The following is a 15,586-nucleotide window of genomic DNA, read 5'->3' as shown; positions in this document are numbered from 1 at the left end:
GTGTTCTCCTCCCGACCTCCCCCCTGGTGACTGGACGGCAGTTTAAATGGACATTCAATCCCAATCAGGGAGCACTCCAGGAGCTCGCTGGGCCGCCGAGTCCTAAATGGAGGGGGAAATGGATACATTAGGCGTCTGCGGCGCGCCCTCCATTGCCGCTGATAATGGAGTCGTAATGGTCAAGGAGCCGAGGTTGGAGAGAGTGTCTGAAAACCTGGTCTCCCTCTGGACACGCAAATCTGAGAGTGATGTGTCTGAGGGGCCCGGACGGAAAGATGGATAGATAGACAGAGAGGGAGGCAGTGCGGGGGGAAGTACCAGCATGGAGCGCACATGTGACGGGGCGAGACAGGGAAAGAAAGAAACTTTTTAAATGTGTAATGTGTTTTTATGAAGGGAGAGAATGGGCCGAAAGGTGCCGGGCGTGATGTTCGGCAGCAGTGGAGAGAGAGAAAGTTGTGGCAGACAGCCAGAGGCAAAGACAGGGAACAAGAGTGTGGGGGGGGAGCTGCCAGAGAGAGTGAGTTTGGGGCTGTTAGTGCCCTCTGTTATTACTTCCATCTCCCATTCCCAGAGCTTTCAAAGCTGTTTCCATCTGAGTTGATGTGGGCTGAGATCTGCCTCTCCCTGTGGCCCCCAGCACCGGCTCAGTTTGAACGCAAGGACAATGGCTGGTGGCCACACCCACAACCCCCGAGGTCCATCATTCAGTGGCTCTGAATTATGGAGGATCCCGTCAGCCAAACTGTCCCTGCTTTATTTAAGTTCTTAAGTTACCTGCTATCATTTCGTCGGGAACCTCATTTCAGTCGGATTCATTTCAAGCCAGATGTGAGGCCTTATTAGCCTGTCAGCTACAAGTGTGTGTTCAAGTCAGTGGAAAAATTGACCTCCTCTTAAATGTTTAATTGCACTTTGCTATTTTTTTTATTACCACAGAAGACCAGAAAGCAGCAATTAGAATTTTTGATTTCACTTATAGTCATTCAATTTGTTCTCTCCTGTGCACTCCGTAATCAACGGCTGTTATCTGCTCATGTCCCCTGCTCAATTAAAACAAGCCTTTATTCAACCACTTCTCAAATAAAAATCTAACTTTGCTCCCATCTCTACCCTGAAACGACAGGGCCCATCGCTGAGCCCCTTTTTCTAGCCCGAGGCGTGGAAGAAACCTCTCTGGTCGGAGCTTCGCCGTTTCTGTCGGCGGTGCCGTCGTCTGAAACTCTGCATTGTGCCCCCGGGGTTCAGTCCTCGCTCCTATTCTGTCCGCTTTGTATATGCACATCTGGACAGTTAATGGGGCACTTTAAAGGTATCCTTAATCACTGTACGTGGATGATATTCAATTATATGTCTCATTCACACCTCAAACCACAGCCAAATTGTACGTTTTAATTAACTGCTGTAACGCTGTGAAAGACGGAACGGCCGCTTATTTCTTACAGCTAAATGTGGGTGGGGGGGAAATGAGGTCTTAATTTTTGCCCTCATATAGTGCTGTCGCCAAAATAACGGGCGATCTTTGGTCTCTCAGTGCTCCGCCATGAGAAAATCGACATATTCACTGTGGTTCAGGCAAACTGCAAGTTATCCCGAGCCCTTACGGATGAAATGCGTAGGGGAATTGGTGTTTGGCAAATTCTACCGATGAGCATTTTTGGCTCGATATGATTCATGTCTGACGCAAACAGGGTTTTATTAAGTTACAGTTATGAAGTCTTGCCTTTATTTAGCGTCATAGCTCTAGTCAGTGAGCCAACCGCTTAAACACTCACGCTGGAGTGACGGATAGAGAAGCCAGTTAGCCATCCAGTTCAACTGCCAGCAACTTCAGCCCGGCAGCAGTCCAGTCATCCAGTGTGCGTCCTGCCCTCAAACTCTGCGCTCAGTTTGAAACACACGGCAGCCAAGCGGGCCGAGAGGCAGGAGGGAGAGGGGAGGAGGAGTGTTTTGACTGAGCGAGAGCTCACGTTCAAACAGTTGCGTTCGCAAATGTCTGCTGGATGTGACCTCCGAACCCTCCGACTGCCGCTGTGAGTTCAGCGAGCGCGTGCGTCTCCGTGCGCGGCCGGCAGAGGAGCGGCCCTGCAGGGGCCATGTGGAACTCATTTAGCAGTGGGGGCAGAGGAGGCCGAGTGCGCACACGGCGCAAGAGAGCCGGAGAGAGGGGAGGGACGCCGAGGGCTTTCGCCTCGGCCTGGAAAAACGGGCGGGGAGGCGTGTGCGGCGGGCGAAAGACGTAGGAAGCAGACATAAAAAGGCAAAGCAAGCGGACCAGACACAGGGACAAAAAGAACAAACTCGAGGATATTTTCTCTCCTGGAAAAAAGAAGCAGAAAGAAACTTCTCTTTTATTTTTCACATGTTTCTTCCTCGGCTCGGCCTGCTTTCCGCTACCAAGCTGAGCGTTGTCGTGGGATTTTTTATTTTGATTTTATTGCTTTGAGCCAGTAGAATGTTTTTTCTCAATCTGAATCTCAGTTTAGTGAGCGCCGGGCTCCGGGGGAGCGCTGGCCGCTCTCTCCCTCTCCCGGCTTAGTTTGTCACTTCATCTCCTCAGCATATGTCCCGGGCTTTTTACCTGCAGAGACAGCGTGCATGCTCGGCTGGAGGTATGAGTCACTACTATACATACCATGACAGCGAGATTGATAGAGAGAGAGAGAGAGAGAGAGAGAGAGAGAGAGAGAGAGAGAAAGACATCAACAAGAGAGGCCGGAATTAGAAAGACAAAGAGAAGTGTTTGCTGAGAATTTCAAACAGCGAAGAGCAGGCGGTAAAAATACAGAACGCACGCGTAACAGGAGAGTTGTCTGTACTCGTGCTTGGTAAGTGTGTGTGTATGTGTGTGTGTGTGTGTATCTAGGGTAAACACTGGTGGTCAGGAGTGTGTGTTTGAGCTATGAGAGGCCATGTCAAACAGAGCCTGGTATTCCCGCCCCCCTCCTCCTCCTCCTCCTCCTTTTTCTCTCTCTTTCTCTCCTTCTCTCTATCACTTTCTCTGCTGATGCATGATCTACCACTCTGTGGCATGTGGAAGGGGAGCCGTTGCTATGGCAACCCAAAGCCTGACTGGAGCGAGAGGTGGGGAAGGAGGGGTTTGTGTGTGTGTGTGTGTGTGTGCGTGCATGTCAACCCGGGGAGACCTAATGCACTGCCCACACACACACACACACACACACAACCACGCAACGAGTGATCAAGATTACAAAAGAGACTCTGTGCGGCGACTTACTTATAAGGTTATGGAGAGCAGAGCGGGAGATATCAGGGGCAGAGTCACAGCAACTGGAGTGAATGAGATTACTGTGGACACAGCCGGCAGGGGGAAAGAGTAAAAAAACAAAAAACACAGCAACAATGACGAACGACAAACGAGACCCATCATAATTCATCTTTGTGTGTGTTACTGCGTGAAGCGATTACACGTCGTGGGATTGTGAGTCGCGTCATGACAACTTGTATGTTTTAATGAGCTCGTGGTTTCCCGGGGAGAATTAAAATCCCCCTCGTAGCATCGATCATAGATTTACCGTATTGGCTTCGGGGAAAAGAAAAAAAAGACCGCTTCGGCTACAGTGTATATTGATGCTGCGGCAAAGGTTTTTAGCGTTCGCACCTTAACAAATGCCTCCGCAGCAGACAAAGCGAACAGCAGGTCATCATTTGTGAAATGCAAACTGACCCCAGAGATGGAAATGACAGCTGTTTCAGTGAACTGGGATGGCTGTGGTGGGCAGCCAGCCCTGAGTAATGAGAGCTGCTGGCTGACATGCAAACACACTTCTTCTCTTCTCTTCTCTTACACAGATAATAGAAGTAAAACTATATAGATGAGGTCTATTCACACAAAGGAAACCAGAGGCAGACGTTTGACCTTGATGGAGAGTCTGGGGCTTCAGCATAAGAAACAAACTTTTATTTGGAGGTTCTGGAGGTTTGTTTTAATTTTAAAGAGTTTAGGGGTCGTTGTTTTTTTATACTTTTAATTTGTTGGTTGTTAAAAAAGAAGAAGTTCCCTTGTCTTTCTCCCTGGACACTTTGGAAGCTGAACCATCTTTTTTAAACGGATTCTCTTTCACGTAGGTTCATTTTACACCCAGATGGCATCACAGGTTAAATGTCTTTTTTCTTCTTTCAAAGCAAAAGGAAAAAAAACTATTCATGACAAAGTAAATTGTCAAAGAGATTTGTATTTCCGAGTTCTCGGACAGTGGCAGATATCTGAATATGGGAGAGAAGGGAAAGAAGAGAGGTAATTTCACTGTGGGCATTATAAAGATGTAGTGATTATTTCTTTTTGATCAAATTAAAAATTTGATGTTCACTTGACAACAAACTCTGACCCTGCCCCAATCGATTTTAAACGCATCATCTAAATGCTTTTAAAGTGTAAAATGAAAGACATAAAATGCAACGCTGACTGTCCAACATCTTTAGAATCCCAGGAGACGTAACAATGAACGACCTCCCTCTCAATCGTGTCGTCTTTACCGTGTCGTCGGCCTCAGACATTCCTCAAACGGGGTTGACAGTTAGCCTGGTTCCGTCTGAAAGTTATAAAATAAAATCTTCCCTGAAACTCATCAATGAACTTGTTTCTCCTGGTTTTATTTAATCTGTACAAAAAAATTGTAAAAACGACATGTTTTCCCCGTTTCCAATCGTTATGCTCATATTTAACATACAGAAAGAGCTGTGTCAATCCTCTCGTCTGGAAGTGTATTTCCTAAAATTTCTTACATATATATATATATATATATATATATATATATATATATATTAACAATCATAACCAAATATCACTGCAATACATTAGAACCTGCATCGACAGCGATGGCATCTTCGAGCTTTGCGTCTAGTACCAGTGTGGATCAGGGGCTTTTGTAACCCGTGATCTCCGGCTCTCCCCGTAGATTCTCCGACGGCCCCGAGTGCAGGCTTTGGGTGGGCCGCTCGAGGACGCTCAAGGATTTGTTGCAAAGCCGGCCTGTTACCCCGGAAGTGTGGTGCAGGGCCATTGTGTTGCCGGAAAAGGTGCAGTCCGCTGTTTTTCCTCCACGTCTCCGTTTGCATGAACACTTCCAAGATGCAGCTGCAGTGGTAGTGACGCCCGGGCGACGGCCGGGGCGATAAGCAGCACCTGCTGTTTGGCGTTCAGGCCCGGGAATTACATTTTTTGGTCTCATTAGATCAGAGAAAGCGCTATTTGCCCAAGTCCAGGTTGGCTCGCCATATGCTTGTTTATTCAGAAGAGTGAAATGGCACTTAGATGGAGTGCTGTCGAGACCGTGGTCCTTCTGGCAGGTTTTCCACTCTCTTTGAAAACTTGGCCAGCCCATGTCCTCCTCCCCGACCTACGTCCCTCCAGCCTGGTTTCTGTTGACCAGAGCTCAGTAGGTCCAAACTTCCACTTCCACTTATTGATGGACTCTTGGAAACTTTGAATCTCTTAGTATTTTTCCCCAAACCCTTGTCTGCATCTACATCTCATACGTCCTGTCTCGGAGGTTGGCTGAGGTTTTGTCAAACATTTTGTATTCACAGTGAGCCGTGGGACACGATGAAGACAGATGTGTTAATGTCTAAGCTAAACCAGTTCTAAATTTAAGCTTGACGTCAAAGTGCCACGGGAGGAAGTAAAAAGACTATTTGTTGACGGGAAAAGAATCATCGGAAAGTATTTTCTGAATTGATACATTATTGAAGTTATTTGTTTCCAGCTTCTCCAATGCGAGTATTCATTGGTTTTCTTCTATTTCTCTATGATATTAAACTTTAAATATTTGGAGACTCTTGGTTGGAAAAAAACAAACAAGGACCAAGTATTTGGGCCAGCTTGAGCTTTTGGAAATTGTGATTGAACAGCCCTACATCCAGACACAGACTGGAAATTGCCTTTAGTTTTAATAAATATAGAAAGAATTCCCTTGTTTTTCAGAATTATAAGTATTGTACAAATATAAATTGCCTTAAAAAATGCATTTAATGTGTATATAACAAAGTTTTAATACAGAACAAACATGCCAATGCTCTTGGATTCTAAAGTCTGTGTCCACCTCTGATCTCCGGCCGCCTGCTGTTCGGCCCGCAGCATCAGAGGGTTTGGATGTAGCCGAGCCCAGCGGTCGTTGGTAATTGAATGACTCGCAGCGGCCTTAACTCATTTATGACGCTTTCTTGCTCAATTTAACCTCGCCTTGCTCATCAATATCGCCCTGTTGGCCTCCTCAGACGGCTGCCGAGCCTTATCGAGGTCCGGGCAGATCTTGGAGAGGCTCCCTCTGTACACTTCCCTCCTCGGGATTGATCTTGAAACAATGTGGCACGGATCTGTCTTCGTGTCTCATGTGAGTCCCTATATCTTCCGCTCTCTCTTTTTTAGTTCCCCGCGGCGTCATCCAAAATGGCGCCCGCGTCAGGAGCCAGGCCCTCTTCCCCGTGATCAGACCCCTACCCGTAAGCCCTGTGGGGAGCAGAACCTCGGCCATAAGGTGGGTAAAACAGTTGCTTCCGCCGTCGCCCGTCAACCGTGTGATTAATCAGCCAGGTCGGTCCCTGCTCGAACGCATTCCCGCGCAGACATACACAGACACACCCTCGACCGCATGCACACACACAGTAGCCTCCAAACAAACACGACTCCACCACACCTACACGGACCAGACCTTGCACCGAAACTTTCCACTGATAGTTTACATAATTACATCTTTATTGTGTTCAAAAGTCAGAGACGTTCACGCGCTCCCCCGCTGGGCAGAACATTTCATCCAGGTGTGTTTATATAACGGTCTCACACACACACACACACACACACAAGCACACATACACACAGACAGACACACAGGTTTATTGGTGGGAGAGGCCTCTTGATTCAAAAGACATTCGGAGCATGCATGGACATGCACATCCATCATAGGAGCATAAGAGTATGATGGTCTGCGCCGCAGAATTAATGAATTAAACATACCCAAAGGCTCACTAAAGGTATGCAGTGAATATTTGATCACTGTAAGGGGTGCATGTTTTTCTTATAAGATATTAATATGCTAACCCTCTCATTCTGAAAAGGGGGAGAAAATGTCCAGGGGACAGGGGCTCGCTGCTGAAGCTCCTTTTGATTTATTCGCTTGTCTGAATACACCTCTGTCCTTTAATGTCTCACGGAGAGGGTGTCTCCTGACTAATCAGGCAAAATATGTGTTTTGCAACATAATGCATGAGCCGCCGCGCAGTGTGGACCGCGGTCAAAACGGCTCCGCTGCACAATCGTCGCTCTGCGGCGATCTGACTCTAGCGCTTTGCGAGCAAGGTCCCTTATTTGCTGAGCAAATTCCACAACCGCGGGGAACGCGAGAGCTGCGTCGTTAGGGGAAAAATGCATAGGTGGCAATCTGGAAGTGATTCTGCTCTTTTTTCAGAGATACGAGGTTTTAATCTGACCCGAGAAATATGCACAGCACACCAGGCCCAGGGGGGCTATTTGAGGGTGATAGATTATCTTCGGATTTTTTTCTTCTTTTTTTTCTTCTTTCCAGCTAAATGCAGAGCAAACTGGGGCAGCTTCAGTGGAGTGAAGCGTATACGCGAAGGAAAGGCAGGCCACCTGGCTGGCAGCGTGACAGCAGAAGTAACAATATTCTCTCGCTCTGTGTCCTTGCTTCATACAGATCATCCCTGGGAGATTATCTAAGTCGAGGACAGGACAGCCCATCCTGCTATTCGCCTCCGCCCTGCGGCGAGGACCTCCAGGATGACCACACTTACAGCACCGCCAAATCCCCCAGCAGGCTGTGCTCTTCCCAGGTCGCGGCCTCTTCCTGCCCTCTGGACGACGACGACATCATCGCCGTGGAGATCCAGTCGGACGTCAAAACCGAGCCCCGGGAGATCCCACTGGATTCCCACCTCGCCGCCGCCGCCTACATTTCCCAGCAGCCCCTGCGCGGACAGAGACGTAGCTCGGGGTCGGGCGCGGGGACGCTGGCGGGCAGCAGTTTGCCCTGGACCAAAAGCCGAGCGAGGGGCATAAGCGACACGCTGCCGCTGAAAAAGCGGCGCGCGGCGGCGGTGGAGAAGCCGCCGGAGAGCGACGACGAGGAGATGAAGGAGGCGGCGGGGTCGCTGCTCCACCTGGCGGGGGTCCGAGCCTGCCTCAACAACATCACAAACCGCACCGCCAAGGGCCAGAAGGAGCAGAAAGAGGCCCTGAGAAACTAATACACACACGTAGAACAAGTACATAGTCATGCAAACACACAGACAGTATACAGTTCAACGCACGCCCACACACACACACACACGCACACATTAACACACAAAACACACACATACAATACACAAATAGGTCAACAGGTAAAGTTACGACAGCATTACTCTCAACGGACTCTTCTCATCTCCCTCTATCTATCTGCAGGGCATTAGGTGAATCCTACTTATTTGTGGCAATATCAAAAATCTATGTTTTCCTACATGTTCAGCAACACTAACATCAATGGGTATTTCTCATGTGTCTCTGTTGTTTTGTTGTTTAAAAAGGGGATGAAAGCCATAAAAAAAAACACACGAGCATGTTTTGTCACTAATTTGGAAAAGTCGAAACCCGACTTAACTGAATCACATCGAGGGAGCGCGCGGCGCGGTACCCGAGCGGGAGGTGGCCGTTTGTCCTACCTGTTTGTTCCCATGTGAATCTGTAGCAATCTTGCAGCGATGCCGACGGGGGCGAGTCGCGGGGGAGGGGGGGGGGGCCCTCTCGGCCGCTCGCAGGCGTCACTCTCCGACATCCACGAGCACAAATGTGAGACTGTGCCAAAGATAAGCGACCAGGTTGCTTCATGTAGCCGATACGACAGCTGACAAAAAAAAGAAGAAGAAGAAGAAGAAGGCATAGTGGTGAAGAAGAGCGAGAGTGAGGACGACCTTGAGTGTCGAAATAATTGTAAAACCCAATGTGATATATATATTCATGCACTTAAGATTATTTTACGCCACTTATAATAAAAACATCATGGGTAAAGACATGGTTTATTTCAAGAGCACTCATAGTATTTAAGAATAGATATATTAAAATGAAAAAGAAAAAAAAAAGGGGTAATGTTTATCACCATAGAGATGGATAGTGTGCCGGGTCTGAGGCAATATCTCCTTCATTTTGTTGTTGTTGTTGCATAATGTAAACGTCCCTGAGAACCCCCCCCCCCCCCAAGTACTTCTGTCCATAGACGTAGTCACCCGGTATAGATACCATAGCTGCCAGTAGCTGCCACACCTTCCTCTTCATTTGACAACGTCAAAGAAAACTATATACATGAACTGTGGGGTTTTTAGATTTTTCCCGTTCCGTGTCTGTTTACCCTCCACTCTACCCTCATAAAGATATAAGCAATTTGTCCCGCGCGGGCAACTCTGTAAAAAGGTTAGAAAATATTTTATTTTTTTCCTTTCTTAATTGAAGCAATTTGACCTGCAGGACTTTCTCAGTTATATTGCATGGGTGCTTGTAAATAAGATAAAAAGCAAATCTTTTTTATTCAAAGATCATGTAAGATAAACAATGTATTTAGCATGAAGCATGACTTATTTTCATATAAACCTTGATCCTAGAGGAAAGAAAAAAAAGTTTTGCCGCCAATTCTTATACCCGTGGTTATATTGGAGTTTTTTGGTTTTCTTTTTGTTTTCTTTTCTTTAAATCTTTTTGGGGTTTCTTGTTTTTTCTGAGCGGGCTTTCAAAGACACATCTTCAGGGAGGAATGTTGGGAGATCACTCTGCAATTTAAGGCCCCGGGGGGCCACCTCCGGGGTTCGGGGTTCAGGCTCTGTAGGCCAGCTCACTCACCTCGTATGGGGTGGGCTTCAATCTTCTTCTGCCTGTACAGTGATATTTTATTTTTATTTTTATTTTTATGTTTTTTTCGGTGTTCAGTGTTAACCCCAGTGTTATTTCAGAACACGCCTGTAGAGTGTGTGCGTTTGTGTGTCCAAGGGACACACACCCTTTAACATTGTGCCTGCCTGCCTGCCCTCGTCACCTCTGTTGTATGACAGAACGTTACTCGTCTTTATTTATAACATTATTGTCGTCGTTTTTTTTAGGTTTTTTTATTTTCTCTCTCTCTCTCTGTGTGTAAATGTACACGTGTCCTTTATTTTCCATCAGCAGTGTTCAGTGTTTAACGTGCGGATCAGACGGGAATAGGAAACTTCCAGACAGAACCTCATGCCTCTAAAAAAAAAAAGTTCGAAAAAAGGCTTCATGGGAGTTGAATTGAAAAGGAGGAGGGATGTAGGAGATGGCATCAATGACACAATTAACGTCTTTTTTTTATAATTGACATACAGTATTTTTTAACCCTTTGATTGAAGGTATTACATGTGGATTGTGAAGCTTTGCATTCAGTCCATCATATGTTTGTCTCGAGAGCCCAGTCTGGAGATCGGAGTTAGATTCTTTGCCACTCAACTACGTGTCTGCGAATCTCCCTTCGCATTGATCGAAATTTGCAGGAGACGTTTTCTTGCGTCAGAAGGCTTATAGACACTGCACTGCCGTTACTGGGCATGCGCTCCCTAAATCTGCTGTGAATCATAGCGTTCATTTTTCCCTCACTTGCACAGATGCTAAAAAAAAAAAGAAGAGATTTGTTGGAGGAAAACAAAGGCTGGGTTCTGGGTGTAGCAGCAGAGTCACACGAGGTTCTTGTTTGACGCCGAGTGATCGTCAGCGATCCGAGCAGGCAAAAACAAAATGCATGTCCCATCCACTGGTACAGTCCTTTGCCACCTGTAGCATGCATCACTGGCTTTGTATTTCGTATGGTGTCCAATGCCGGCATATTTAAAAAAAGAAGAAGAAAAAAAGGCTAAAAGGAGACACTGTCAGTGTTCTTGTTGTGTGCCATCCGTCTCTCGTCTGATATCTGTCTGAGTGCTCCCGCGGCCCCGGGGTCAAGCACTCTGCTGTATTCTTGCAGCAACAATCCACTGTTGTGGTGACTAATAACGTGTTCGGTTGGCAAGAGGCATGTCGGGGGGAGAACGCGTTGCTTTAGCAACCGCCCTTTTTCCTCTCTCCTCTGACTCACTCGGTGACACGCGGGAAAGGTGAGCCCCGTGACCTGCGCGTCCCGGGAAAACACGACACATAAATACATACCTGGGACGATTTTAAAGCAACAGGAAAAATTCACTTTACTGCCTGAAAAGCCCCTTTAAAATAAGTGTTTCTTTTCAAACCTGCCAAACATACAGTGAGACGCTGTAAGAGATGTAGTGGCCATGTTCATGTTCGGTTTTGTTTTCTCTCTGATGAATTTATCTACAATACTGCCATTCTTTTTTTTCTGTGACTGTCTCAGCTGAATATTGGAAAGCCATAGGTTAGAGATGTCAAAATGCAAAACTGTTATTGATCCGTGAGATGTGATGCAGAGTGCGCCCAGGTGTTGGGGTTCTTTTTTTTGTTGTTTTTTTTTTTTGTTTTGTTTTCCCAGTAAATGTTAAATTCTCTCCTTATTGTGCAATCATATTGCCAAAGAATGATTTCAAGACCTATTTCATCACTACGTGTAAATATCAACGTTGTCCAATACCGTGGCAAAAAAAATATATAAATGTCGTTTTATTTTGTTTCCATTTTTCTGAAAAACTACAATGATGTTTATGTGATGTATTGTCTTCCAGTTGGTTGCAATAATAAAAAAAAAAAATACAAGTTGCAGAAGATGAGTTTGGCTGTTCTGTTTCTGACGGCGCCATTGGCGGCTCATATTTCACACGGCCCTGACAAATGCGGCGTATTATTGCATCAAATTTATACACTAAATATAGCAAGGTCTTACAAGAAAGCATATCGGCTTTCCAACATGCAGCACACACGGACTGCCCTGAAAGACTGGAGACTTTGATTTGCTCTCGAGACTGACCCCAATAATTAACCTCACATATTCCCATCAACATGGGTCTTATCATAACCGTGCCTCCTCCCGCCAGTTAATTATTCATTTACTTCCTCTAATCATTCAAGTTCAATACTTCTGATTAAAGTCAAACTCGGCGCCCCCCCCCCCCCCCCCCCCCCCCCCTCTTCAGGGAAAGCAGTAAAAGAGTTAAGTGTACCAAAGAGTTCCTCCGTGCCTTATCAATCCGAGCGGTGCCATTTCGGAGCCGTGTGGCAGTGGAAACCCATTCACAATTGAAGCCGAGACGGGCTTAATCTCGAGCCGGTGCCTCCCTGTGCAGCGCGCTCCCACCACCAACACAACTGGAGCTATAGCAGCTCCTCTGTTGCTATGCAACTACAGCAAAGAAAGAGGGGGGGGGGAGAAAAAAAGTGTGCCTTCTCTAGATCTTTAGAGGGCATCATACTACTCAGTTACAGAGAGACAGACTCAAAGGTAAAGGCGACATGCCTGGGATGTAACACTGCTTTGCGTTTCGTCACATCTCAAATTTTTTTGGGGGGGGGACAAAACACAAGTGTCCAAACATCTTTTCCGCAGAAATTGATCACAAGAAAATGCCAAATCATTTCCTCTTCTTGGGTTTTTCCCCGCCAGGCATTGGGGGGCATCTGACTTCATCTCAGTGAGAGAGGGAAAAACGTACTGAAATCAATTGTTGTGACATTCCACCGTAAAAGGAGGCACGCTGAGGTGCTGAGTGGATTGGTGCACAGAGGGGGTTTGCTGCGTTCCCCCCAGTCCATATCATCCATATCCACAGAATGACCAGCGAGGCAAGTTTCCATGGAGACAGAAGTGGAGGTAACGTTCCTCTTGTCAGTTCTCATTTGTTGCAAAGCTTTATTGTTTTTTGGGGGAAATTTCCCCTGGTAGTCGGGGCAGGTGTGTTTTTGATTAGGCCGACAAGACCTATAGCTGTGGCTCGTCCAGAAAAATTCACTCAACTCCCCCCCCCCCACTGAATTACGTTTAAAATAGTTGCATGCTGCACAAAGTGAATGGATCACGCTCATGTGTGTGTGTGTGTGTGTGTGTGAGAGATGCTTGTTTCCTGGAGGTCTGTGGATGCAGTGTGATCACACTCTAGTGGCAGCGTGGTGGTGCTGCACAAGAAGTGCTCTTCACTTGTCATTTTGTAGGAATTGAATATGAACTATAAAAAAAGGTCATTTCTGACACTGAAGGAGTAGGAAAAGTGGGAAGTGGGAAGTTAATGTGTAATTACTAGAACGATATTGGAAAACGTTGAATATTTGGGAAAGTAGCTGTACTCATTTCGGTGAGGTGACAGTTCATTTAAGGTGAATACAGGAACTCATAACCAAACCTAAAGTATTCATTATTGTGAATTGAGTTAACCGGACTAAAGAACTCTGAGCCCTTCCAGTACTAAAATATGGATAGGGTGGGCTACACATAAATAGTGTTTCCCTTTATATGAAGTTTGTATTACTTTTCAAAAGCAGTTTTAACATATATATATATAAGTAAATGTATAAGTATGCGTGTGTCTGCTTATTCATTAATCGTCCAGCATTCACACCACTAAGACAAGAATTATTGGCATACAAATCGTCATGTTCCCATGACAACTCCATCATGAGGCTTTGGGCCTTCTGAGTTTCTCCCATACCCGAGTCTGCGGGTTCGAGCCCCGACCGGTGCAGTCAAAAAATATCAACAACAAACCATCTTTCTCCACAATCACTCAGTGCCCCCTTTGAGTCCACTGGCCACACTTTCATGGTTCAAAAATCAATATGGTAATATAGCAACAACACTCTAAGAGGGCATGGCGTTCAAACCATGATTGACTTCACCACACCGTCACACCACCACCACCAGCAGCCTGGACTGTTGACACAAGGCCGGTAGGGTTCATGGATTCCTGCCAAATTGTGACCCAACCATCTGCGGTTTTCATCGGAGTCTTCGGGACAAGGCCACATGTTTCCAGTCCAGGAACCTGAAAAGGGTCTTCCGCCAATGTAGCCCACCCACCTCATGGTCGCACATGTTACATTCAGATGTGCTATTCTGCTCACCACGGCTGTAAAGAGCAGTTATCTGAGTTAACTGGAGTTGCCCTCGCCTTTCTGTCAGCTCCAGCCCAGTGCGGCCGCTCCCATCTGACCGCTCTCTTCAACAAGATGTTTCCATCCACAGAAGCGCTGCTCACTCATCCAAAACAAATGGCTAGTCGGGTCACGGGTGGTTATTTTGTTATGTCTGCTGTTTGATTGCAGGCCATAGAGAAAAACTGCGTTTTTCTTTGAGTGTGTTTCCGGCATCTTGTGTCATATCAGTAATCTGCCCTGCGACGGCTCTTTGAAACAAAACTGACACTTTGGAACAAATGTAATTTGTCTGGTTCCAACAGCCTCCGCAGCCTCCAACAAGGCTCCATCACAAGCTCTCCTTCTGGATGAGGAATCAGCTATTAGCTCACCACAAAACGTGTCTGAAGGACATTGTTTCTGTCAGACTGGGGTCTTGTTGGACACAGACTCCGTTTGATGGGCACTTACTTCAATCAGGTGCTATTGGCCTTGCAGCTCATCCAGTTTAGCTGCAGGTTGCCAACTATAATGATGCCTGATATTGGCCTTCATCATCAGTGGATAGTGGATATTGATGGTTTGTCCAAGAAAGTACAACATTCCTCACCTGCTTGTTGGCGATGACACATTGCAGCTCCATGTGTGTTTGTGTAAGGTTCTTTTTTTTATTACAGAAAAAAAAAGGGTTGCTGTCATTAGAATTTCTTTGAATTCCTGTGATACTTTTTTTTGTATGAATGAATTACCCCGCGGGCTGGGATGAAACCACTCCTGCTCTAGAGACCGATGATCAAACTGATCATCAGATGATCAAATGAATACGTCTGGCACCAACAGTCATGCTTCGGGTTAAATTCCCATGCGATCATATTTTTTTTTCCTTTGTGATATTTGATATTAACTGAGGCTCCTGATCTGCTATGGATTGTGCTGCTGACACATGATTGGCTAATTGACATTAAGTAGTTGTCAACTTATTGATAAATTAACGATCATAATAATACGAATAATAATAATAAGAAGAAGAAACTTGTTCATCTAAAAAGTTAGTTATTAAATGAATTGTGGTGTTCCTCAATGTTCAATTTTAGGTCCTCTTTACTTCTACATGCTGCCACTTGAAAATGTATGAAACTATATTTGAGTCATCAAGTTGGGGAGAATTCTCTACAGCTCGATCAAGAGTCTTTAGAATCTTAGTCTTTGGTTCTGAGGCTCAGAGATGTGAAACCACGAGCCCTGGCACTAAACCCCAGTAAGCAAGTAAGAAACCTGGGAGTCATTTTTGAACTTCACATCAGAAATAAAACAGAGAATTTAAAGCCTCTGCACTGGCTCTACCAGCTTTAGAGTTTATTTTAAAATAATTGTATTGGTTTATTTAGCTGCCGATGGTCTTGGTCTTTTCTATTGAACAGATTTGCTTTTAACCTGTGAAACATCAATGACCCCCAGGTCTTCTTGGTGGTGGTCTTTTAATTTAACACAGAGTTAGCACAAAAACACAACAGTGGGCCAAACATCCCCGTGAAGACCAGACGGCAGCTGAGGATGTGAATA

At 45.9% G+C, this 15,586-nt stretch overlaps 1 protein-coding gene across 3 annotated transcripts in view; it reads left to right on the top strand.

The window, feature by feature from the left end:
- The window catches only part of ches1 (checkpoint suppressor 1), a 56,676-nt gene extending 44,954 nt beyond the window's left edge, over positions 1 to 11,722 (top strand). For all 3 annotated transcript variants that reach the window (XM_035617729.2, XM_035617731.2, XM_035617730.2), the window contains 2 exons: positions 6,386 to 6,494; positions 7,671 to 11,722. In XM_035617729.2, the coding sequence (XP_035473622.1) occupies positions 6,386 to 6,494; positions 7,671 to 8,220 (659 nt within the window). In that variant the 3' untranslated portion in view covers positions 8,221 to 11,722. The remainder of the gene's footprint in view (positions 1 to 6,385; positions 6,495 to 7,670) is intronic.
- Positions 11,723 to 15,586: the final 3,864 nt, after the last annotated feature.

Source organism: Scophthalmus maximus, chromosome 18 (assembly GCF_022379125.1).
Source record: "Scophthalmus maximus strain ysfricsl-2021 chromosome 18, ASM2237912v1, whole genome shotgun sequence".
Lineage (NCBI taxonomy): Eukaryota > Metazoa > Chordata > Actinopteri > Pleuronectiformes > Scophthalmidae > Scophthalmus > Scophthalmus maximus.
This window is presented reverse-complemented; position numbering and strand designations above follow the sequence as displayed.